The 26,564-nt window shown below is 37.7% G+C and overlaps 1 protein-coding gene across 1 annotated transcript in view; it reads left to right on the top strand.

Moving 5' to 3' along the window:
- The first annotated feature begins 772 nt into the window (after nt 1-772).
- Nucleotides 773-26,564, top strand: part of SYT10 (synaptotagmin 10) — a 68,880-nt gene continuing 43,088 nt past the window's right edge. The window contains exons 1-2 of the mRNA XM_054444165.2: nt 773-1,343; nt 14,207-14,564. Of these exons, the coding sequence (XP_054300140.1) occupies nt 1,193-1,343; nt 14,207-14,564 (509 nt within the window). The 5' untranslated portion in view covers nt 773-1,192. The remainder of the gene's footprint in view (nt 1,344-14,206; nt 14,565-26,564) is intronic.

The raw sequence follows: 26,564 nt of genomic DNA, 5'->3' as shown, positions 1-26,564 counted from the left end.
GCAGGCCGGCCGTGGTGGCTAGTGCCAGTAATACCAGCATTTTGGGAAGCTAAGGCGGTAGGATTGATTGAGCCCAGGAGTTCCAGACCAGCCAGGGCACCATAGTGAGATCCTTGTCTTTATAATAAGTTTAAAAAAAAAAAAAATAGCGCCTGGAGTCCCTGGAGTCCTAGCTACTAGGGAGGCTGAAGTGGGAGGATCGCCAAGACCTGAAAACAGCTTCAAGGTTAGGCTGAGATGTGTGACAGATTTGAACTTAATCCTGTTCCCTTTAACATCCATGTCTTGTTTTAAGTCACTAAGAAAGGAGATGGAGGGAGTCAAGTTGTGCATTCTCAATCGCCAATTACGGATTAATCGACAGAATCTTATCTGATTATTAGTACAAATAACATTTTATTTTGTGATCTACCTAAGAGGGTTTGCTTATTCACGCATTCTTTTTTCTAATTAACTTTTTCAGTTTTTCTTCGATTGGGGTGACCTTTCCAGAAGGGCAGAAGCAGATAGCACAGAAAGTAGAATACATCCGTGGAAAAGTTGGAGAGACAAAGGCGGCGGGGATGGCTGCACTGATGCAGGGAAAAGTATTGGGAAAACGGAGAGGGCTCCTCGGGCCAGCTCTGGGCAACAATGAGCATCCCCGGCCTCGGCAGGGGCGCCGGGCCGCCCGCCCTCTCTCCCTCCCTCCCTCCCCGAGTCCCTTCTTCAGAGGACGCGGGGAGTCGGGTCTGCGCGCTCCGCCGCCTGTCACCCAGCGCCCGCGCGGGGCTGCGATTGGACGCGTCGCCGCCAGGCACCCGCCAGAAACACCAGTGCGCTGGGGAGAGGAGCGGGGCGTGCTTGCGAGTCGAGGGCTTGCTTTGGCTTTTTTACGGCTCCCCCCTCCCCTCAGCACTCCATGCCGGGTCTCTAGTTCCAGCGCGCCTCTGCTCGCTAGCGCGGCGGGAGAGTTGGTGCAAACATTGCCGCAGCCGCAGCCTCCTCTCGGGCCTCTCCTTCCCCTGCGCCCTCCGCTCCCGCCATGGGGCCAACGTGGGGCTCCTAAGAGTTGCCGGCTCTCAGCGGCGCACTCTCCAGCCAAAGTCACCGCGGGCGGACTATGGCTTAGGGCGCCAGAGGGGTTAGAGATACGGGAAGGGAAAAGACGGCTAACTGGGAAAAAAAGAGAAAACGAAAGAAAAGCCAAACGATGAGTTTCCACAAGGAGGACGGAGTGAACAGTCTGTGCCAGAAGGCTCTGCACATCGTCACCGAGCTGTGCTTCGCGGGCCAGGTGGAGTGGGAGAAGTGCTCGGGCATCTTCCCTCGGGACAGGGGCAGCCAGGGCGGAAGCAGCACAGGTAACCGGGAGGGCTGCGCTCGCGTCCTCGCGCTCCGCTGGGACCCCGCGCGCTCGGCTGCAAGCTCCGGGGTTCTGCGCCTCCCGCGCCGCTCCCGGGGCATATTTGGGGCGCCGCGCTTTCCTACCTCGCTCCTTCCTTCGCTCAGCTCCTGGCGACTTCGAAGGTGGGGCGTTTGGGTTTTGTTTCCTCCTGTCCACCTGCCGGGCTTCTCCCATTCTCTGGTCCGCTTCCCGCCTCCCGGCGCAGTCTCCCGCTTCCAGCCTCGCCGCGCCTCTCCGCGTTCTCCCACTCCTCCCATCTCCCTCCCGGAGTGGAGAGGTGAGTGCGGGCGGTGACGGCGCCTGGACGGCTCGCGGCTTGGCTGCTTGTGGGGGCGGCTCACCTGTGGGACTAGGGCTGCTCTCGCTCGTTCCACTGGCCGCTGGTCCCGGCCTTGTTGATGGGGGCCAGGCGGGACGGACAATCTATGCTGGGACGCAGAACTCCTTTGCAGAGGTGGCTGCCTTGGCCTCCGGGGTAACTCGCGGCTGCAACCAACCTGTCGGGCACTTGACAATTTCTAAAGCCCTTTTAATATATATGATTTTCTAGGGTTTCATGACAAAGTTGGTAAAACAGGGATTATTGATCCCATTTGTGAGGCGACACCTAAAGCTCAGAACACATATCGAAGAAGTGGAAGAGAGGGGAAACGTTTAAAATCCCTAGCACACGCACGCTCTCATACATCCAACTCACAGACGTCCTCCCTACCCTTCAGGAAACTAGGAAATGGGCTGGATGCAGGAGGATATCGACTGTCGAAAATCTGGAGATGTAAAAAAGTCTCAAGTGGATTTTCCTCAAGGCTTGGGGGTGGAAAGGATCGAATCCGAGCCACTGTTTGGGTCATGGTTAGGGAAAAGGTTGGTGTGTCCAGCCTGCTGTGCTGCTCGCGCGCACGCGAGGTGGGTCCCCGAGTTGCGGGCTGCGTGGTTTCAAGAGCCGCTTGAGAGGGTCACTTGTTGCACTAGGAGTCAAAAAACACTGCTTTTGGGATTTTCGGCTGGAAGGTTGCCATTCCGTCTCTAGGTTCTTTCCCTTTGCTTTTCCTGTCATTTTTATCTCCTGGCGGGATTTTAAGAGTTGAAGGTAGTCAGGGCAACAAGAGCTGGACAGCCAAGCTCAGGACAACATGGAGCCCTGCGTGCTGGGAGGGAGCAAAGCGGGGCACACTTAGTGAATCCTCTCCACCACCACCCCTGCGTCAAAGCCAAGCGGGAAGTGGGAATGGGTTTAGTTTAGCTTTTACATTCCATTGTTCACATGGGTAGCTGCAGGGTTTGGAATTCTCTGATCCACGGCAACGTGAGCCAAGGGGGCTCTGTCTGCACTTGGCAGAGCTTGAAGAGATGCCGCTGCTTGGACCCCGGATCAGAAAACTTTAACATTTTCTCAGTGTATAAACACAACTGAGAATCATTTCCATTCGTTCAGTAGGTGTTAAATTCCTAGGAGTGTATGAAACTCAGTGGAAGGCACTGTGTGGGCATGTTGTATTCTGTGTCGTTGCTAAGTATCAGGTAAAGACCAGAACAGTGTGACTTCAGAGTCCTCTGTAGTGATATTAGATAAGCTTTTCTGAAACGTCTTTAGTGACCCACGTGCTAAAGGTAACACTCAGAGAAGGGGCTACACTGGACGAAATGAGAGTATTTAAGTTTGAAGATTGTGCTTTGGTAATTGAACAGTTGATGCTGTGAATAAAACTACTGATTTTCCTCTTTCCTGCCCTTTTGTGATCACACACCAAATAGTGGTTTCCCGGGTCTCAGACTGGCTGGTAATGAGGAAAATATGTGGACGTTAGAAACCAAATTCCAGCTTTGAAATCTGTCCAAAATGCACAACTATATCAGCTTCAGATAAACTATAGTATATGAATTATAGAAATGGTTCTCAGTTTTTTCCTAGTCACTACAAGAAGTAGTTGTAGTCTGAATTCCTTTTGAACTTTTCCCCTTGGGAATAAAAAGTGAGAAAAATTAGCCTAAAACAATTGCAAGAATATTTTCCTCCCCTTAAGAGGAAAAATAGACTACATAATGTATACAAGTGGGGTATTCGATTTAATATAGGAACACACATATTTATTGGCTATTACTAGGAAAGATATTCCACTAGGTTGTGTATGACGTATAAAGACAAACAAGATTGCTATACATTTTTCATTTGCGAATCTAAGCAACAGTTAGAAGTAAAATACTTTAATCTGCAAATAGACTCTCAAAGTTAATAGATATCTATGAAGTGGATTTAAAGATTGTTTGCCAAATATTTAATTATATTTCGTAGCCACCCAGCGTCACACTGTTCTTTAAAGTAGATTTTCTTATGACTTGTGCTCTCATGCTTGTTATTATAGGTTCCTAAATAAAGCACTTCCAGTGATCCTTCTACTCGTTGTTCAATGAGAAGGCCATTTTTGGTAGGAAGACATCAACAATGTTGAATGGCACAGTGCTTATTTACTTTGAAAGTTAATCAGCACTGCCCAGATGGTATTGGTTGTTCTAATATTACAGTGATAATTACAAGCTCCAAAATTGTGTATATTTTTAATTCCTTCACATAGAGATAGTGGGAGAGAAATTCAGGTAATTCCAGTTAAAGTCATTCTACATGAAGGGAGCTTACAAATCATGTATATATGTAAGATATTATCTTACGGGTTTTGCAAATGCCAGTGAAGTGCAAGCATCACCATTATTTCTACCATGTCAGCAGTAGCAGAAGCAGCAGCAGTATTGTTGCCATTGAGGATCTCACAATCACAATATGATCACAACATGACCAATCTCATACTTTAATAAAATTGGTGAAAACTTACACTAAAGTTGCCAACACAAGTTCATTTACTCTTTTGGCGTAGTTTATCAGAGTCATTATATGTGCCAGCATTACTAATATTCTAGAAAGTTCACCATGTGCACTTTTTAGAATATCAGATATTTTGAGTCTTTTTACCATAGATTCTCTCCCTCTCCCGAAATAGATATGTCACCCACTAAATTAATCTCAATGCACAATATGATTTAATATTAGAATGCTTAGGGAAAATACAAAGCAACATATTGGGCCCAAAAGTTATTTTTCAGGCATACTGTGACTGAATATATATAATCGTTTTTAAACTGGATTTAGCTTAATTTCTGATTACTCCTTAATTACTGCTCAAATGCTCATCAATTTCAAGGAACCTATGTTGCTTAAAAGGCAGACCTCATAAATCACAGCTAATCAAACCCACTTAAGCTCACAGTCACTTGAGCTCACATCACAATTGTATAGATCTAACCTTACTTTAAAGATTTTCATAAGCATTTAATTCATCAATGTTCTAATTTTGCATGTTTACACAATTTTAATTTGGGACTAAAAATTCTAAAATAAAAATTCAGACAAATTCTTCTAAATTCATACATATGTTCTTCAGTTTCTTAGAGGGAGGGATAAAAGTAGGTATATGGGAAATAATTTTATTAAAGTACTTAACTGACAAGAAAAGGGATAGTTAAGTAAAATTATAAGAATTACATCATAATTTCCCTCTAAGATCAAGGCATAGTGGGTCTATGATAAAGGCTTAAAATTAGTAGAGGGACTTCATAGTAGAGGGACAAAGCAAATGACTACCCAATTAATTGAGTTATCATTTTTTAATCACCATAACAGAGTTTTACACATCCTAATGAGTGTATAAAGAATTCCAATTGACAAACATATTATCAGTAGAATGTTTTCCTTGAGACTTGTAGGTCTATAAAAGAATAATGGAGCCGCAGTGAATTCGGAATGATAGGCCCGTTTGAAGAAGAATATATAAGAGGGTATTTTTCCTTCCTCCACATTGTCACTCCACTGAAGAGTGGCCAGCTTCTACTATGTCTAGTCTCACTGTCACATGATCATCAATACGCCTTGTGCTTGGTCTGATTTACTTCAAACGGAAATGGAGACTTATCTTCAAAGCCAAGAAGGTCTCAGCAAACATTTATTCTTCTTAAATCCCGGTATGTTAGCAGTATTGGCAGGAATTTCTTTTTGCTTTAACCTTTTCTTTTTCCTTTGTGACAAATTAAAAGCTGTATTTCCCTTTTCTATGAACTATGAGTCTCTGACATCTAATTCTTATGAGTGATTTTGTATACCAACTTCAAATCACATTTTTAAAAAGCAGTCATTACTGTAATTTTGGCTTTTTGAAGAAATTTGAGATGCATCTGCGTTCATTTACAAGCTTTTTTAAATACAAAATTCCGGTAGAAGACAATCATTACCATTAATGTTTAATGTAATTTCCAATGCCAATTAAAATCATTTCTATTTTGAACATACGATTATATTCTTCCCAATCTACATTTTATTCCACTAACGTTGTACACGTTAAGTCAATAGCATGTCAGCTCTTTGAGGGCAGGGTCTTGTTTATTGTTTTATCCCCAGTGCCTTGAAAAATCTGTGGTTCATACTAGCTACTTTATTTATTTATTATTTTTATTTTATTTTTTTGAGACGGAGGTTCACTGTTGTTGCCCAGGCTGGAGTGCAATAGCAGGATCTCAGCTTGTCACAACCTCCGCCTCCCAAGTTCAAGCGATTCTCCTCCCTCAGCCTCCCAAGTAGCTGGGATTACAGGCATGTGCCACCACGCCCAGCTAATTTTGTATTTTTAGTAGAGATGGGGGTTTTCTCCATGTTGGCCAGGCTGGTCTCAAACTCCCGACCTCAGGTGATCCGCCCACTTCTGTATCCCAAAGTGCTGAGATTATAGGCGTGAGCTACCGCACCCGGCCCAATTAATATTTTTTAAATGAATGAATGAATCAAGGGATTTATTACCAAGAAGCTTCAACTTTATTATTTGTAAAATAATGAGTCTTACTTAATAACCTTCAAATCCCTTCTGCAACTAAATTGTATACATCTGTATTTTTATGTCACCAGTATCTAATACAATATCCTATATAGATATACAAAATATCTAGTTTATGATAATAGCAGAAATTAGAGCACTTGAGACATTAAGAAGCTAGAATTCAGTGAGCAATATACTCATGAAAAAGCAACTGAACTTGATATAGGTATCCATTGACTTTCTTCAGAGTGTGTTCAGGTGGAGCTATAATTTCATGGCTAAATTTATAGCACTGAGTCTACAAGTTCTAGAATCTCTGTTCAATATATTCATGTATGGCAGTAAAAGGAAAGCATGTTAGTGTGGTAAGTAGAAAGTGGCAGGGGAAAAGTAACTATCTCATTATTCAAATTGCTGTTAATCGTTCCAGTTGAAAGTAGGAATCATCACTTTGCAGATGTGAAAACTAAGGCAAAGAAATTTAACTTCCCTTCAAATCACCACTGGTTAGTGATGGAGATAGGCTAAGAAACCAGGGCTTCTTAGATTTTAGCCTAGGTTTAACAAAGAGTAGGAATAGGAAGAGGAGATTCTGGGGGCATCCTTGGCACTGAAGGGCATTGGAAAAAATGTCTGTGAAGATAAGCTGTTAATATTATTACATTATTGGCTATAATTACGGGCCAATAAAATTTATTAGTGTGCAATTATGACCCATATCTCAAACCTTTCTATTAGATTTTCTGTCATCCAAATATAACAAGAAGTGTTTTTCATTTTTCTTACTTGACTATACACATATGTGTACTTCAGTGTACACGAGTAGGTGTTTACATATTCTTGGCCAAATATAATTGATTTGTGTCAACTGTAAAATCACATAAAAGATTTTTAGTGTGTTTGAAATGCACGACTTTGAACTCATATAATCCCAAATATGGTTCCTTTCATATGTTTATAAATAAGTCTGTAATGAAAACAGATATTAAATTACCAGTTACATTGTTTTTGTTAATTTGTAATTAGAAAAAATAATTCGTTAAAATCTTGTGTGCTGTATTTTCCTACCATATTTTGGTCAAGTTAAGTAATTAACAGTGTATACTATTAGCATTCAGTACTATGAGGCATTGGAGACAAAATGTGACTGAAAAAGAGCTGAGAGTCACACACTCAAAGATCTCAGAGCGTCATTAGTATGAATCTATCAAAGAAACTGAACCTTCAGATAAGGAGTGTTATTATTATAGGTCTTTTGTCTAACTGGCACAATGCCAGTTTCCTTTGTTGGTGGAATATCTAATACCGACCAAGTTTACAAACAGAATTCCTGACTAAAGAGATGGCTTCTTTTATTATTTTATAAGGTAATTTTATTTTTCTTCATAATGTTAAATACATCCTAAGTAGTCACTGAAGCTATAAGAGCTGTCATCAACATGCCTCACATAGACTATTGAGGAAAAAAAGTAGAAGCTCTTATGGGTTTATTACCAGAAATTAATAAAACTCTTTACACCTTTCTTTCTTTATGGAATTGTGCTGTAATGACCTTGGAGCCAGAAGCAGGGAATCATCCTAAGGGGAATAGAAAGGAACCGATATTAATGACCTTTTTTTTCCTTAGATGGACCTTGATGTATGTTATGATCTACTGTCTAATTTATTATTCCATTGTTGACTAGATAACATGACAGTCAATTTTTAAAACATTGTAAATGTCAATTTGTCCATACCGCAATATTGTCTTAATTAAACAAAGGCTATTGTTTTCTCTTCAGTATTTATTAATATTATTCCCTTAGTGATGTTTTAGTAGTCATGGATTTATAGGACTAATGGACAAAACAATATTCAGAAGCCTATAATTTCTAATCTGTTACAATATAAGCTGTTAATGTACCTGAGAAGTGGTTTTAGCATTATGCTTTTATTCAAGCAATATTTATTGAGCACTTCCTATGTCAAAGCCACTGTGCCAAGCATTAAATGTACTAGTGCCATTAATTAAATGTATGTGATGCTCTGTGTGATGTTCAAGTTAATGTAAATATATGAGTAATATACAGTCACAAATTATAAATAATTTACACAATTATGAGCATATGTAAAGCTTTTTAATAAATTTAGATATTCGAATACCATATTTGGTACCACGTTTTATCAAATCGAAGATGCCTTTGGTTATAAGATGCGCCATTGTTTTATGTGGCACCAAGAAAGGAAAGAGAATGTTGCCAAATAAACTATGACACAATGCTTTTTAATCACATGGAATTTTTATTTTATATGTATAGAAATACTTCTTTTAAAACCTAGACTTTTAAAGAAATCTTATATCACTCTGACACATATATAAGAAGGAAAACATAAAATAAATAAATAGGTTAAAGTAATTTTAAAACTAAAATTCTGAGTCTGATTCTTCTGAATGGTTTTTTGATTCAGAATTAATGATGCCCTTGTTTTTCCACACATTATCATATTCTATGCCATAAAAAGTGTTAATGATGCATTTTTTCTTAAAAGAATTCATAAAAGATATACAGGCCAATGGTACTATGCTCTAAAGCTAACTGTGCAAATAGGTGGAATGTTGGCAGTGTTTCTAAATACATCTGACTCACCACCTTCACCACTCATTTCCAAAAATTTGACTTATAAGGTTGAAGGATATGCTTCACTATTTTCTCCAATATTCTCTTATAAGCCACTTGGACTTATTCTATGAATTTTGATGCTGATGCTTTTGCTTTAGCGCATACACAAATAACGAAAATTATGACACAATTACTGCCTGGCTATTAGCTATTGTAACGAGCCATCAATACTAAGATAACATTCTCATTTCAAAAATGCAAAATGTTTTAAAGTGTGTATTTTATAATGGATTAAATATAGTATTTATATAATTTTTATCATTTATTGAAATTCAAGAGAAAGGCAAAGGTCAGTAAATTTAAAATGGACATTATAAGAGGCAACGTGCAAGGATTGTTGTTGATTGATGATATTATGTATTAGATTTATAGATGAGAAAGCAACTACTAGTTGCTTCCCAGTATTCATCTCCCTCTTCTACTTCACAGCAATAGGATCTCTTATTTTTCTTAAGAATATGGCAGCATAAAAAGTTTTAAAAGAGCATTTTTCAGTCTCTTTCCAGTTTAGTGTAGCCACATGACTAAGTCCTGACCCTTGGGAAGTTAGCAGTAATGTGCACAACTTCAAATTTGTACTTTTAAAATGAAATGACATACCCTCACCTTCCCTTTTTCCATCTTCTTCTTCCATCCAGCTGCCTGAAATATGGACGTAGTAGCTTGCCATCTTGGACTTTAAAGAGAAGCAAAGACCTTTGAATAGGAGAGCAAAAATATAAGACAAACCAGAATTCCAGGCACCTTAGAGTTGATAAATCTGCCGTGGCCTGTTTATGCTGGGACAGTCTTGCTTCACATGAGAGAGAAATAAACTATCTTGTTTCAGTCACTATTAATTTGGTCCCTTGTTGTAGAAATCAGAAGCATGCCCTAATTGTTATAATGGTAATATCAGATGAATAGTATAAATAAATTAACTTCAAAGATAATCCCAAAATTTGATTTGAGTTTTATTCCCCCTCTTTCTCTATGAAACGGTGCCATAAGCAAATATGGACTGTGGTCAGGCAACAACAGGAAGCAGGAAGGAAACAAAAGGCTTGGAATATCGATGAACTAAATTATATTAATTTCTGATTAATTATTGGAAATCACACTTTTGTACATTTTGAAAAATTAAAAATGAACTAGAATTTTAAAATTTTTTAAAAAGATACAGATAGACACAGAGGAGAGTATCAATTCAAGCAGTAGTAATTGCATGATCATGCAGAAATTGGAATTGAGAACAGGACACTTGGCCTGTGCTTTTCTGCATGATCATGTTAGCTGCATGGGTAGTAGGTAATTGGACCTAGCAGTATTTATAAGTTTCAGTGGACAAGATCATGCAAATGTTATGGCCTGGTTATACAGACTTTAGCAAAGTTCCGCTATGCTAAAAGTTTCTGAGGAATTCGCATTTTAGAAGTTCCCTGTATTTTCTGATGACAGTGATCTTTTTCTCAGTTTTTCTGAACTATGTCACTTTATTTTGGGATATTAAAACATGATAAAAGAGTAAAATGTTTCTGACTAAAATTAGTTAGAGATATATAGTGAGACAGACCGACAGACATATAGACAGACAGTGGCAGAATAAAGTTTATGCATGTGTATGTAATCAAACCAGAGTTTGAGCAATTTTAAACCTAAGTATCTCAGAGCCTAATCTAATTTCTGTTTATTTCATTAGCTCTTAATCTTTCCAGATATAATAGGATGAATGTTATGTAATGGATTCTTTTTAATTATCTGGAGACAGTGAAAATTAGAGCTAGAGAGCCTAGTCATCAAGTTTGCCCATTGGAATGGGTAACTTGAAAGCCTGTGTAGAAAAGCCAGGACATTCAGATTCATCTCCCTGGCCTCCCAGTGATTGGCCACCTTCCTCCAGTGATCTTCTCTAGTTCACCTTACCTCTTTTCTTTTATGCTCATACTCAAACCCTTGTCATTATGGTGAACAATACTACCATAGCATTGTAAATCCAAATATTTCAATCCCCAACCAAAATCTCCTATGAGTTCATCTTTCTCATTTAGAAACTCCAGTCTATTAACTTTTCTATTTATCTCTGAATTTTCTTTCAGTAAGTATGACATCATACTTATGATGCATCATTTTATCTGCCCAATACACTCTCTCCTTTGGGGTCTGTCACATTCTTCTGGAAAAATAAACAAACCAAAAACCTTATGCATGGATGCATTTATTTGTCTCTTTGCCCCCTACACCAAAGCTTCTGAATATTTAGAAGATTTTAAAACCAGGCAGACTAGTATCACTTTATTGGTCTCCAATTTTGAAAGAAATGTATATTCTGACCAGGCATCCAATGTTTTCCTATTCAAGTTTCTCCTGTTCTCTATAGTTCCTATTTCAAACTTTTCTCATGCTCTTCAAATATCCCAAACTATTCCCAAATATTCCAACATAATTGACAGTTAACCCTAACTCCTCCTTTGGAGAGAAAAATATAGTTATAAACAAGAATTCACTTGACTTCCTGCCTCGAGACCTATAACCTTACTGGCATCCAGAACTATTCTCTTTTTCTTACAAAGAAGGAAGCAATCCAATTCTTTGATCTTTGCTTCAGACCTCATCCATTGTCACCTTTTATGGGACTTCACTGTTAATTATTCTGCTTAATTGCCTATCCCTTCTTGTCCACTGATTCCTTCTCACCATTCTGAAGCATGCTGAAGTATTGCAAATCCTAATAAAAACACCTTCATCAACTCCATGTGCTGCTGTAGTTATTGCTCCCTCTCTCTCCTCCTTCCTTAGGTATAATTTCTTGAAGGAATTATCTACTCTCACAGAGTCCATTTCCGCACTGCCAGTCTTTTTTTTGTTTTGTTTTGTTTTTTGAGACAGAGTCTTGCTCTGTCACCCAGGCTGGAGTGCAGTGGCGCAACCTCGGCTCACTGCAAGCTCCACCTCCCGGGCTCATGCCATTCTTCTGCCTCAGCCTCCCGAGTAGCTGGAACTACAGGCACCCACCACCACGCCCAGCTAATTTTTTGTGTTTTTAGTAGAAACGGAGTTTCATTGCTTTAGCCAGGATGGTCTCGATCTTCTGACCTCGTGATCCGCCCATCTCGGCCTCCCAAAGTGCTGGGATTACAGGCGAGAGCCACTGCGCCTGGCCGCCAGTCATTTCTTAATCCACAGTAATCTGGTTAACACAACATCTGCTTCACTGGTCTCATAGAATTCACTAAAGATATACTTGTTAAAGTTAATGTTCACTTCTCAACTCTTGTTTTAATTGAACTTATTTTAATGATTTACACTATCAATCATTTCTTAAAATATTCTCCTAGCTTCTGTGAATACCCGCTGACCTGATTTTTTTTGCATATCTTTCTTTCTCCTTTTCTCCATTCTTCTGTGCAGGTTTCTTATGCCTTGAAACTCTCTTTAAATATTGGTGTACTCAGGATTCTGTTGAGGAACATTTATCTTCTATGGATTCAGATCCCACTGCTTAAGGAAGTTAAATTAGTTGCAATTTATTTAACTTGCATTTATGCATGACCAATAGCCTACTCAAAATTTCTACATGCATGACCATAAGTACTTCAAACTCAGTACGAGCAAAACTGAAGTCATTGTCTTCCTTACTTCATCATCCCAGTGAGTCACATTCTTGTCCTTTTTAATCTTCACACTCCACTAGAGCTTTGATGTTCTCTGGAATCTTTTCTTTCCCATTTCAGCAACCCTGGTTCAGAACCACTAGTCTCTCACATGGATAGCTTTTGTAATCTATTAACTAGTGTTTCCTCTTCCAGTCTTGCCTTCACTTCTATCTTCTCTTTAGTCAAAATGTTAGTTCTGAAATGCATATTTTCATTTCAACACCTTGATTTAAAATGTTTCTGGGATTACTCATTTTTCTTTGAATTAAATCCAAACTCATAGTGTACTTCATGTCATAGTTAAATGAATCACAAACATGAAAAAGTCATTTAAAAATTTTTGATGACTTTATAAATTCTCCTAGATCCTCACTTAATCTTTTGATAGGTTATTTTTCTTTTGTTAAACAAGGCTTGTTATTGGGGGAAAAATATGTCATGAAGAGCTATGCATTAAGCACTTAATTTCATTTTTAATACTATTAATGATTAGTCACAATTGCTATGGCAAGCAATGCAAAACATAAATAAAATACAATAAGCTTGTTTGCATAATTTTCGTTTTATTTTTCAGGATAAAATTCTACTTAATCCAACTTCTTGCACTGTTTTCTATTAAGCAGAATTCCCTTTCTCCCATGCCTTATGTCTCTGGATGCAAGGAGCTACAACATTGTAATTATGATGGAATCTTGACCCACCCCCATCCTTAAGAAATGATATATCAGTTTCTCCCTTCTTTGAGGAAAAAGCTTGACATCTTCAGGAAACAAAAATTTTCTGCTTCTCTATATTGTAAAATGTACAGGGTCAAGTCCCCATGGAGAATGCCTGTGCTAGTCCCATGGGCCCATTTCCTGGTTCATAGATGACACCTTCTTCCTATGCCCTCACATGGTAGAAGGGCAGAAGAGCACCCTTGGCCTACTTTATAAGAACACTAATCCTACTCATGAAGACTTCCCTCATGACCTAATGCCCTCCCTAGAACTCCCACCTCCTAATACCATGGCCTTGGGGATTAGGATGTCAGCATATGAATTTGGGGGGTGATACAAAAATTCAGGCCATAGCACAGTTCATTAATTAATTTAGGACTCAAGAAATTAAGAGAAATTAGAAACATAATACAAAATTATCAGAAAGAATCTATGGAGGTTGAAAAATGTGACTAATAGTGTCTCATTCTCTATTAGTAATGTGTTATTCTCATTTATACTGTTGAAAACAGTTTACACAAATATTTAATATGATTCTCTGCCTAGAGAATGAGAAGCTTGCATCTTTAGATCAAAGATGAAGCAAACAAGAGTTTCCTATTGTGTGAAGTTTTAGAATTTCTTGCCTCATGGCTTCATGGCAGGTTGGAGTTTTTCAGTCTTTGTTTGCAAAATCTTGAACCCATCATACTGTACTTGGAAATAATATGCATACATCATAATTTTCCTGTATATAATTAGAATTTTTACCGGGGTAGAACTTTTCAAGTACCTCCTTTGAGAATTTCCAGGAATGATTATTAACCTTTTCTTCCTAAAAAGATAACTTAAAATTGAGTTTTTGAAATTCTGAATCAGGAAATAATAACAATTATGATGTAAAATTTTCTTTCCATTTCTGCTTTTTTATGTACAATATTAATTAATCATTTTTACATTGTAATTTTTTCAGATATTTCGGTCAGCCTGTTAGCAGTCGTTGTCAGCTTTTGTGGACTGGCCTTGTTGGTTGTCTCACTTTTTGTCTTCTGGAAGCTGTGTTGGCCATGCTGGAAAAGCAAACCTGTGACTTCCAACATCACTACCCTTCCACAGAGCATTTCAAGTGCTCCTACTGAAGTTTTTGAGACTGAAGAGAAAAAAGAAATTAAGGAAAATGAAAAGCCAGCCATGAAAGCTATTGAGCCTGCAATAAAAATCAGCCACACTTCCCCTGACATCCCAGCAGAAGTCCAAACTGCTTTAAAAGAACATTTAATTAAACATGCACGTGTGCAAAGACAAATTACTGAGCCTACGTCATCATCCCGGTAAGGAAAGATTAAATATATAAAACTGGTGTGTGTGTGTGTGTGTGTGTGTGTGAAATTTCATAAGAGAAAAAAACTTTAGTTGGGAGAAAAGAGAAACAGGAGAAATGGGAAAGACATAGGAAATAGATAATTAAATAAAGAGAGAAAGGGTAGGACAGAGTACATAGGGGCAGAGAGAGAGAAACTAAGGACAAAGAAGCCAAATAGGGAGCAGGACCATGAAAGGGGCTTAACAGAATGTGAGGTCTCAGTAAAATCGTGTAACTACAGATTATTATTAAACTCTTTCCATTGAAATATCATTAGTTGATAGCTGCTACTTGTAGTCTTCCAACTTAATTTGATTCAACCAATAAATATTAAGAAAGCCATTTGAAATGCATATCGTGGAGGCTCTACACAATCAGAAATCATCTAGAATTTCACAATCACAACTAACAGATTCATATTTAGTCTGCAACTGTTTAACACATATACCAAAAACATGAAACTTCATTGTGTGTTTGAGCTCATGTAGACCAGATTCTTACACTGGGCAAAGTATAAGTTCCACAAGAGGCCAAATATCATGGGCATGTGGAGGAGTGTACATTAAAGGGAGGAAGAAGAGGACTTCCTTAAGGAAATACATTTTAACTCAGCCTGGGAAAATCAACAAAACTTTGTTGAAAATAATTAACCACAGTATATTCTGATTGTATTAACTGTAAAGGAAAAAATGATTCCTGTAAAGAGGCATTTTTTTCTGCTAAGTAGAGGCATCAGTTCTTAAAACAAATTGCATGTTAGCAGCTTTTCTTGGGTTGCCAAAAGTAGCAACTAGTTTTATTCTAGGGCAGGGTAAAATCAATGGTCTCTTATTGAGAGGTAACTGCTATTTCCTGCAAACTGATTGACTTCCTAATCTTACCTTTTTATCTCTCTAAACCGAAGACACATCCATGTTTTCCAACGTGGTAATACTTTTAAGGGTTTAGAAATCTATCAAATTGAAAAACTGGGTCATATTGGCTACTAGAATTGAAAGGCTATTCAATATGTATTTTGTGTAAATGGGAGAATTATATCTACAAATAAATCCACTTCTTACTTAAATGTATTCCAGAGGGATAAGTAAGAATAATTATTACCTTTGAGATAAGGAACTTTGAGATAAGGAGGATGGATGGAAGTGTCTTTTTCATGTTACACTTTTCTGTGCTACTTAAATTTTATAACTAAGGAATGCCTCATATTTTGTTTTTATTGTGACAAGTTTTCCTGAGCAATGACATTTAGGCTTATTTTAAATTTTCTTATTTATGATCTTTATGTAATGTAACTCAATAAATATCCATGTTAATTTTTATATTTATTGAACTATATATATATTTATTGAATTATATATATATTTATTGAACTATAAAATAATTGTCCAATAAACCACTTTTTTTTACATGTTTTACAAATAGGGGAAAAAATGTCTTTGGGAGGAACTTCCTTTTTTCCAAGACATTGGTCTCACTACACTTGTAGGGGAAAACTGCTTTAAAATTACCTCATGTATTTACTTGATTATCACTACCATCCCAGAAAACTTTAGCCACATATGATATCTCATAGCCACGAAGACTTAAGACACTCAGAAATTTCAAGGTAAAAATCTTCAATTAATCTGCAAAACATTTTAAAAATACTAACCACTGTGAATATATATTAGCTTAGCATTCAGAATCATTCGACTCTTTAGTTGATATGTACAGATTATATGAGGATACTCAATGAAGACAAATTCAGGTAATCAATGTTTTTTTGGAACCTCAGAAAAACAAAATACTATCTCCAAAATATTATCTGTTGAGTATAAAGAGACCACTTATTTGATTATCCCTAGCTAGAGGAGAATGAAAACACGTGAGCGAAGACTTCTTTTTGCTAGCTATGGATTTCTCAGTAATTATGTGAAATTGAACAAATCAGAAAAAAATAAAAATGTCAACCTTAAAATCATAAAAATTAGATTGTATATATCTGATATTTTGTAAGAGGAAAAACTGCAACACACATTCAGAGTTTTGCTAGAACTTTGATATCATTTCACCTGCCTCTGACTTTCATTGTTTATATGGGTGGTTGGGGAAAGAAGAAGAAAAGAATTTTGAGCACTTGCAATTTTGTCACTATTTGTCAAGGCACCCTTCCTGATAATCCTTCACCAGCCTGCATGGAGTAAGTATTATTAATTATCCCCATTGCATGTGAGTTAACTGAAACCCAGAGAGATTTAAAAATTTGCCTGAAGTCATGCAGCTGGGAAGAGTAAGAATTCAAATTTATCCAGATGGATGAACACATATTAAGCATAAACGCCAAGGGGATGTAGTTTTCCTGCAATTAAATATGTTGGTTACAAAGTATGCTTAGGACAGGTAGTTTGAAGGCTGGAGAACAACAGCATCTTCCTGTTCATCCTACTCAATTAAAAATCTGGAATTGCATATGAATATCATGAATGACTAGAGTCATTATTTGAACTTGTTTAGCCTTGGGATGAATTCCTTGCAGAAAACATGATTATTTCTAGTTCTCAAAACCTTTATCTACATTAATTACTTCATCATACTAGAAATTACCTTTATAGAGAGAGGAAGAGGAAATTGCTGAGTTCGTTATGTAGTCCACGTAAACACAGAGATCAAGGGTACGTTATTATAAGTCAAATTATTCTGCTCAAATGCCAACTTTTCACTGAAATGTAGCAAAATCAAACCTACATGCACAGGCACGCACACACACACACACACACACACCACACACAGATGCGCACACACACACACATACACACTGAATTTAACTTTAATACTTTGTTTCCTCACCTTATTAGTATGCCCCAGCTCCAGTCTGTTGGGCCTCCTTTATAATTTGGCTCAGACATCATAGTCTTTCAAGTTTTACTTGTCTCTATATTTAAATAGCATCCTGATGGGCCTAGAAGTTAGCAGCATTGCTGGAAACTCCCACATTTTTCAAGTTCTCATCTCCTTTTTCAAATACCTGGACATTTTGCCCTATCAGCCTGCCAGGCAACCAAACAACCCAGCTGGCATTTGTGTATTTCTTCATTACTAATATTCTTCAAGCGTCATCTTGATTGATTGTTTATTCATCCAATAACCTTATTCAACATATATTTAATCTTGGGTATAGTCAATGTATCCTTCACTCTTTCCACTCTGAAAAGTCTAAGGATCTGTGACAATTTCTGTAAATTTATAATATAATGTGGAGACAATACATGTACTACCAATATAAGGAATTACAAGTGCCAGCTATGTGATGGAGAATGTAGAAATCAGAACATTGAGACGTTATTTCCAGCTAAGGCATGGAGAAGAGCCATTAAGCTGAGTTGAAGGAAACTGGAAATTCAGATTAGTGGCAGTTGGGAGAGGATGTGCATCCTAGATGGAAATATTTTATTTGAAAAATCATAGAGTAGGAAATTTTGCTAAGAAAACAGCAGATAAGGTACTTTGATCAAAAAATAGAGTAAAGTGAAGGAATAATGGAAGATAAAATCAGCTGAAATTGAAGTATAGTGAAACCTTGAAATCATGGCCAATATGTTCAGAGTCTCTCTTGTCAAAAAAAAATATTTGTAGCAGAGGAGTTCTGTGGATAAGTGTTATGTTTTAGGATAATTCACTTGGCAACACTTTATAAGACAGACTGTAGGAGAAGACATCTACTTTGTAATTTTTATTATGTTCAAGTGTAATAAAAATCAGGAAATAGAAAACAACAACAAAAAGAAACATAAGAAAATGTGTAAAGGAAAATCTAAGATCCCTTGTAAAAAAAACATTAAGTGGCACTTCAGTAATTCCATGTCTAGTCCAAATCTTTTAAAAGTCATTAAAGCTGTTATACTATGATTATACCAAGCTACCATTAGCATTTTGGTTCCATATACCCACACATATAGAGTTCTATGCTGCTTTCTTAGGCAGAAAATCTGCCGTATTCACTTCTATATTGCTTTTTGATGCCTTAACAAAGCACTGTAGGAACTCAAAGTGAACTTACTGAATTGAAAGAATCAATAAATGAATTCAATGACCTCATCTTGTTTATCCTACTGATCTTCCATGGTTGCTCACTAGAAGGGCGCTTGGTCTTTTTACCATCCTCCTAAAGACCTGACTCTCTTTGCCTCTGTGCTTTTGTTCATGCTGCTTTCCTTGTGTGGAATAACAACCTCGTTTTTATGTACTATAAGATCTTTAAGGAAAATGCATCTGAGAGTCCACTTTCTCTGTCCAATTATTAACTATTATCCTTTATTACTTAAAGCTGTAATTACAATCTAGCAATTATTTTGTATCTTAATATTGAGCTCCAGCTGTTTCCAAACTAGATGCTAAATTTTCAGCATGTAAGGGTGTGTAACCCACTTTTATGCCCTCCTATTCCACCACTGTGTAGGCACATAAGTGTCAATTGAATGCTTTTGATTGATTGATCATCCTCCACTTCATTTTGCCTTTTTAAATACATCATCTTTAAAAGCCACACGAGATGATGAGTGGTGAGATAACACTGTGTTCCCATTAGAAAGAGGTTAATGATAGTACTCTCACAGAGATGAGTATGAGAACCAATTTTCTTTGCATTTATTAATGGTGTAAAGACGAGGTGAATAGTAACTGGCAAAATAATTTGTTGAGGATGAGGAATTATATAGATTTATCACCTTTAGGACTCTAAGTACCTATTGAAAATAATTAGGAACCGTAATAGCAGAACAAATTGAACATGAAACAAAAGCAGGAAAATGTACATGGGAAGAAATCACTGACTTATATGTGCTGATGAATTTACAATATTTACAATTAGCTATGGTTGATTAGAAGAGTAATGCCTAAAATCATCATGCATAGTATCCAAAAGAATGCTTAATGTGCATTATTATAAGAAAAATTAAAAATTATGTAAAAATACATAAAATGAGACTCCATAGTTTACTGTAAGAATGTTTTTAAAAAATTAAATTTCTCTGAAAAGAAAGCAAAAAATGAAATTATCTATGCTAAAACATTGTAAGGAATGAAAAATCAGATACTATAAAAAGGGGGAGTTTAAAAGATATATGGCTAGCTAGGGTATCAAGGAGCAACAATTGCCCAGAACAATGGAGAGACTTGAGATCTGTCTCCCTGAAATAGAAGTTCATAAAACATGCTTTGCAGGAACTTGAGGTGGTTAAATAATTCCCTTCATGAAAGAAATGTATTAGGTGTACACAGTTGCTTCTTTTCTGAAAAGAGATGACTCTTTGAACTAAGGCCAGAGTCACATCCTTACAAAATGATTGAAATTTGAAGTTTGTTTTCTGGCAGTTATAAATATTGTCTTATACACAAACACTGATTTGGTTCTTTTTAGCTGTTGTTGTTGTTGTTTTTTTGATACAGGGTCTTACTCTGTTGCCCAGGCAGGAGTGCAGTGGCATGATCATACCTCTCTGCAGCCTTGAGCTCCTAGGTTCAAGCAATCCTCCTGCCTCAGCCTCCCAAGTTGCCAGGACTACAGGCACGCACCACCAGGCCCAGCTAATTATTTTTTATTTTTTTTCTAGAGATGAAGTCTCAAAATGTTGCCTAAGCTGGTCTTGAATTCCTGGCCTCAAGCAATCCTCTCACCTCAGCCTCCTAGTCTTCTACATAATATGAATAAATGCTTGGGAAGTTTGATTTTATTAGTCACAGGAATCTTAGGGTAAATTATTTTCATACAAACTCCAACAGACATTTTCTTAGTTCCTAGCAAATGTTTATGATGAAATACATTAAAAGATGAATGATACTTACTCTCTGCCATGATGAAGACCACAATTTAGAAGAAAGTCTTAGAGAGTGAAAGACAAATCTGAAAACAGGTAATTTCAATACACTATTTGCAGTAAGGTCGAGGAGATGTGGAGGCACAGATGAAGGGTCATCAAGAGTGGTACATGAACCCATTTGTAGAGCTATGACTATTTTTCTCCAAAACCTAGCTGAGCTCACCAGGAGGTAAGCTCATGAGAGTCAGAAACATATTACAAAGTAAGGGAAGGCATAAAATTGCACACTGAGCATAGAAATCCAGAGCTAGAATTATGGTCAAATGACCTTCTAGGAATCAAGTAATACTAAAAAATAAGTTCTTGGATTTATTATTTTGACCAGTTGTTACTGAGAATTTTTTAATGTTTAAGGCTTCAGTCTATATTTACTTCTTTTCTTGTAATATGTTATGTTCTCAGAATGTTATCTGTAGATCAAAAGCTATGAAGTATTTTCCAAGCTAATTACTTCATATACATTCATTTAAATATATGCTAGATCAAAAGCAATTGCTTATCATCTCTTTTTATGATGTTTATATCTTATATCTTTTTTTAAACATGGAGAGAAGTCAAGGCAAGTATTTTGAGAATACCTGAATTGCCTTCTTAGCGCAGTAGGCAGTATGTTATTCTCATAATCTGAAGGTTTTAAGTTCAGAATAACTGAACATTTATTTCATTAAATTTATTAAAGAACCGATTGCCTGTAAATTCTTTGAACAGAATAAAGGTAAATTACTGAATGGATTTTAGCCATCTCTTTAAATAATTGAGAAGAAAACCAGTTGTTTCTTTAGCTGTTATTGTTATTATTCAATTGCTATTTAGTCACATGGCTAAATTTTTCAGAGAAAATATTTTCTTTATTCAACAATATTTATTGAATACTTATGTCGTAGACATTTTTCTTGAAATTTGATACACATCTGGCGCAAAACTGTCAAAAGTCCCCCTCCACACACACACATTCTTATAAGTTATATGGTGTATTACAAGGTAATAAGTCCTATGGAAAATAATAGCACAAAATAAAGGGATTGGAAAGTCTGAATGGGAGGCAGTGTTGCAATTTTAAACATTGTAGTCAGGACAGATCTTGCTGAGAAGGTAAATTGTGCAAAGACTCAAAGTGGTAGAGAGGTGGGCCTTGAGGAATCTGGGAGGGCTTTTCATGTAGAGAAGGCAAGCGTTGCAAAGGCCCTGAAGCTAGAACCTGTGCTACATGTTCCCACCAAGAGAAATCTAGGAGAAAAAGCAGAGGTAGAGGGGGCTACATTATTTTTGGCTTTTACTCTGAGTAATATGGGAAGCCACTAGAAGGTTTTAAGTCAAAAGAGTGGCATGACCTGTTTTTAAAAGATGATTCTGCCTGCTGTATTGAAAATAGACATTGAGGAAGGCACAAGGATAGAAGCAGAAAGTCCACTAAGGAAGCTCTAATCCAGGCCGGAGATGATGGTGTTTCAGACCAGGGAAGTGGTAGTTAATCATGTTCATGAGAACTGACTGGATATATTTTGGGGGTGTAAGAAAGAGACTATCCTGATAGATGAGCTGGGGCATGTGAGTGAAATAAGAAGAGCCAAAAATGACTTGAAGATTTTGGACTGAGCATCTGGGAAAATCAAGTTGAGACAGATGAGACTGTGAATGGAGTGAGTTACAGAGGCAAGAAGAGGAGATCTGGACCTGTGGTATTTAAGGATTCTATCAGAAATCTAAGTGGACAAGTTCAGTGGGCAACTAGGTAATGACTCTGGAACTCTGAAGTGAATCTGTGATACATATATAAATTTGGGATCCTCAGCATGTAGATTATGTCCTAAGCCAGGAGATGATATCATCAAATAGTTGAGAATAGATGGGAAAAAGAAGAAAAAGGATAAATTTCTGAGCGTTGAGAGGTTAGGAACAGCCAAGTGGACTGAGAAGTAGAGGCTAGTAAAGTAGGAGGGAAGCCGGGAGGGCAGAACCTGGAAGCCAAGGGATGAGAGTTAAGTAAGCTCCCAGGAGGGAGTAGCTGTCAGGGGAGTGTGCTAAGGCCGGGTGGGATGAGGATTGTGAATGGACCTGTTTGAATTTAGCAATGTGGGGGAGACATTGTTCACATTTTCAAGAGCGATTGTGGTACAGTATATGAAAAGCTGATTAGAGTAAGTTTAAATAGAATTTGAACAGTGAATATACTGCCCTCAACTCTTTCAAAGAGTTTTGCTGCAAATATGTTACAGAAACAGAGCAGTACAGAGAAAGTAGAATGAATAGAAAGTTCTTTTAACTTTACATCCCAACTCAGACAACCCTTCCAACTCACCAAAACCTCCAATCCGTTGATTCTGTCACTATGTCATAATTCCTATATCTTTGATATTATTTTTTTTCTTTTTTTACTCAGTTTCAATTCCATGGTCAATCAGAGCCACTCTCTTGTGTACATCCTCAATTCTCTTGTTGCTTTCTATTTTTGTATTTGCAGGGCAAAACCACAGCCCTAGCTGAATTCATTGCTCTGTCATCTCTATATTTGCACATGTGCAAATGAATATGACTGGAAAAAATATAAACAACTCTCATGGATCCACTTGAAATTCATGACCACATTCCTCATTTAGCTAGCTAATGCTGCACAGCAATCTGTTTTCCCTCTCACTCTTTTGAGAGTCACAAGACTATTGTGTTGATACATTTTCTGTTGCTCATAGCAGAATACCTGAAGCTGGATAATTTATAAAGAAAATTAATTTATTTCTTACAGTTAGAAAAGCCTTGAAGTCCCTGGTTGAGGGGCCACATCTGGCAAGGGTCTTCTTGCTGGTGAGGACCCTGCAGAGTCCCAAGGTGGTGCAGAACATCTCAAGGCAAAGGGGCAGAGTATGCTGATATGCTAGCTCAGCTCTCTCTTCCTCTTCTTATAAAGTCAGCAGCTCCACTCCCGTGATCATCCACAAATCTATTAACTCATTAATCCATTGATTCATGAATGGACTTAATCCATTCATGAGGGCAGAGCCCTTATGCCCTAGTCATGTCTTACAGTACAGGCTCTGCTTCTCAATACTGCCACATCAGGGATTAAGTTTCATTGTGAGTTTCGGAGGGGACATTCAAACCACACCATTTTATACCTTCTCACTTTTTTTCAAACTTCTATCACCTTCTTCCTTTTCTCAGTTTTAATTAATGACCTTACTTCCCATTTTACTAAGAAAATTGAAGCAAAGGGAAGAAACCTTCCACAGGCTCCCACCACATCATCAACCCTCTTACCAGGATCTATCCCATATATTTGCCTTCCTGATGGATAGTACGTTAACTATCAACGCTCCTATCTATAACGAATCCCTCCACTTTCATGTTAGATCCCATTTTACCTCCTGTCACTTCTAAGAATCCTCCTCTCTAATGCTTGTATTATTAATTCCCCCTCTCTATTTTATTAGTATCCTCAGCACAAGAGCATACCATTATTTCTTCTATCTTAAAGGAACCTGAAAAAGTAGGAAGTGTTGATCAGAGGGAAGCATGCCTGAAATTGTGGTTGTGGAGAGCTTGCTGTTGATGATGACAAAATCTGGCTATTTACATGATAGTGACTGAGGTTAAGTAGAGAACATCATTGGAAGAGAGGGTTTCATTGAACCTAGAGGCCAAAGGGTTGGAAGAAACACTTAGATTGTCGGAATTAGAGCAGAAACATTGTAAAAGAGAATGTTCATGAACCAGAAGACTAAGATAATGAAGACTTTATAGAAATGGTTTTTGGTATCAATAGATCACTAACAGTAAGTGGTAATGGAAGTGTGATTTCTTGACTTGAGCTTCAGAGATGGGTGTGGTAGCTTAAAAGAGAATGGTGTGGGCCAGGCGTGGTGGCTCACACTTGTAATCCCAGCACTTTGGGAGGCTGAGGCGGGCGGATTGCCTAAGGTCAGGAGTTGGAGGCCAGTTTAGCCAACAAAGTGAAACCCTGTCTCTACTAAAAATACGAAAAAATTAGCGGGGCGTGGTGGCACACTCCAGTAATCCCAGCTACTTGGGAGGCTGAGGCAGGGGAATTGCTGGAACCAGGGAGGAGGAGGTTGCTGTAAGCTGAGATCACACCACTGCACTCCAGCCTGGATGACAGAGTGAGACTCTGTCTCAACAACAACAAATAAAGGAGAATGGTGTGAAGTGGTAATTGGGGTCAAGAGGAAACAGTTACTTCACTGGCGAGCTGGTGGGATAAGGGAAATAACAGCCACCACGTGAGAGGAACACATACGAAATGATGTCCTTGGGGAAGAGCCAGATTTCTACCAGGTAATAAGGTGAGAAACATTCCAAAAAGGGATTAAGAATATAGAGGTCAATGGATTATTTTTAAAAATCCACTGTGGCATTTTATACAGTTTACTCTCCCTACAGTTTTTTGCATGGTATATGCTCAGATATTTGTGTGATGAATCACTCTTGTCTTTGTTTCAAATTGAACGGGAGAAAATAGGAAACAGAATAAAAACTTTGTTTACCAGAAACTTGATTTAGTCTTGCTATTCAAGCCTCTTTATGAAATGGCAATCTAACTGAATATATGATGAGAGTTTCTGATGCAGATTTTAATATTAAAATAGAGATAAATTTCTTTTAAACATTTAATTATTTATTAAATAAATAGGTGCTAAAGATATTTTTACTTCTGTGATTTCTTAAGCAATATCTAAGGAAGGTTAATTTAATAGTAAAGACATCGCAAATTAGAGCAAGAGGATATAGGTTTCCCATTAGATGCTGAGATGTGAAGTCACGGGGTCTCTTTAGACCAGGGAGGTAGTCCACGACATGCTCACATAGAAATGACTTTGAGCTGTCTCTGCATCCCCAGGAAGCCTAGATTTGAGCTTGTCAAAACCACTATGGCATTTGCACTTCGGCTCCTTGTGTCCTGAATTATAATAGTAATAACTAATATTAATATGAAAAGTGATAGTTGGGAAAGTCATATACAATATATCATTTAATCTTCTCAAAAACTGTAAAAGAACCATTTTATAAATGAGAAAAATAAAGCTCAAACAAGTTAAGTGATGTGCCTAAATTTGCCCTCACTACATAGGGAAGCTGGAACCAAACTGTAGTCAGACTCTAGTCCAACACTTTTTCCACCTCATCTCTTTGTAAAAGTCTTTAAACACTTTCTTCTGATAGGCGGGAAGAATTTGCTCGTATTCCAGTGAGTTTCCAGGACTCTAACCACATGTCAACCAGAGCAGCTCCATCTTTACATAGTCAACTTCTGGCCTCAGATTTTATTGGAAGGAAAGGATCTATTTGTAGTAAATATTTGAAAGTGACCATATTAATACATTATATTCCAGTGCCATCAACTAATGTTGACTATATCTAGCTACCCTCAGTGTTCCAGGTTAGATGGGGAAAGTTTTTCTTTCTCTGGTAGAGTGCTTGGACAGTGCTAGGTTTGAAGAATAAGATGGTGATGTTAGGGTGTCAATTTTAGATCTTCCCTGCTTTCTCTTGTGGGCATTTAGTGCTATAAATTTCCGTCAACACACTGCTTTAAATGTGTCCCAGAGATTCTGGTATGTGTGTCTTTGTTCTCGCTGGTTTCAAAGAACATCTTTATTTCTGCATTCATTTCGTTATGCACCCAGTAGTCATTCAGGAGCAGGTTGTTCAGTTTCCATGTAGTTGAGTGGTTTTGAGTGAGTTTCTTAATCCTGAGTTCTAGTTTGATTGCACTGTGGTCTGAGAGACAGTTTGTTATGATTTCTGTTCTTTTACATTTGCTGAGGAGTGCTTTACTTCCAACTATGTGGTCAATTTTGGAATAAGTGCAATGTGGTGCTGAGAAGAATGTATATTCTGTTGATTTGGGGTGGAGAGTTCTGTAGATGTCTATTAGGTCTGCTTGGTGCAGAGCTGAGTTCAATTCCTGGATATCCTTGTTAACTTTCTGTCTCGTTGATCTGTCTAATGTTGACAGTGGGGTGTTAAAGTCTCCCATTATTATTGTGTGGGAGTCTAAGTCTCTTTGTATGTCTCTAAGGACTTGCTTTATGAATCTGGGTGCTCCTGTGTTGGGTGCATACATATTTAGGATAGTTAGCTCTTCTTGTTGAATTGATCCC

Source organism: Pongo pygmaeus, chromosome 10 (assembly GCF_028885625.2).
Source record: "Pongo pygmaeus isolate AG05252 chromosome 10, NHGRI_mPonPyg2-v2.0_pri, whole genome shotgun sequence".
Classification (NCBI taxonomy): Eukaryota; Metazoa; Chordata; class Mammalia; order Primates; family Hominidae; genus Pongo; species Pongo pygmaeus.
This window is presented reverse-complemented; position numbering and strand designations above follow the sequence as displayed.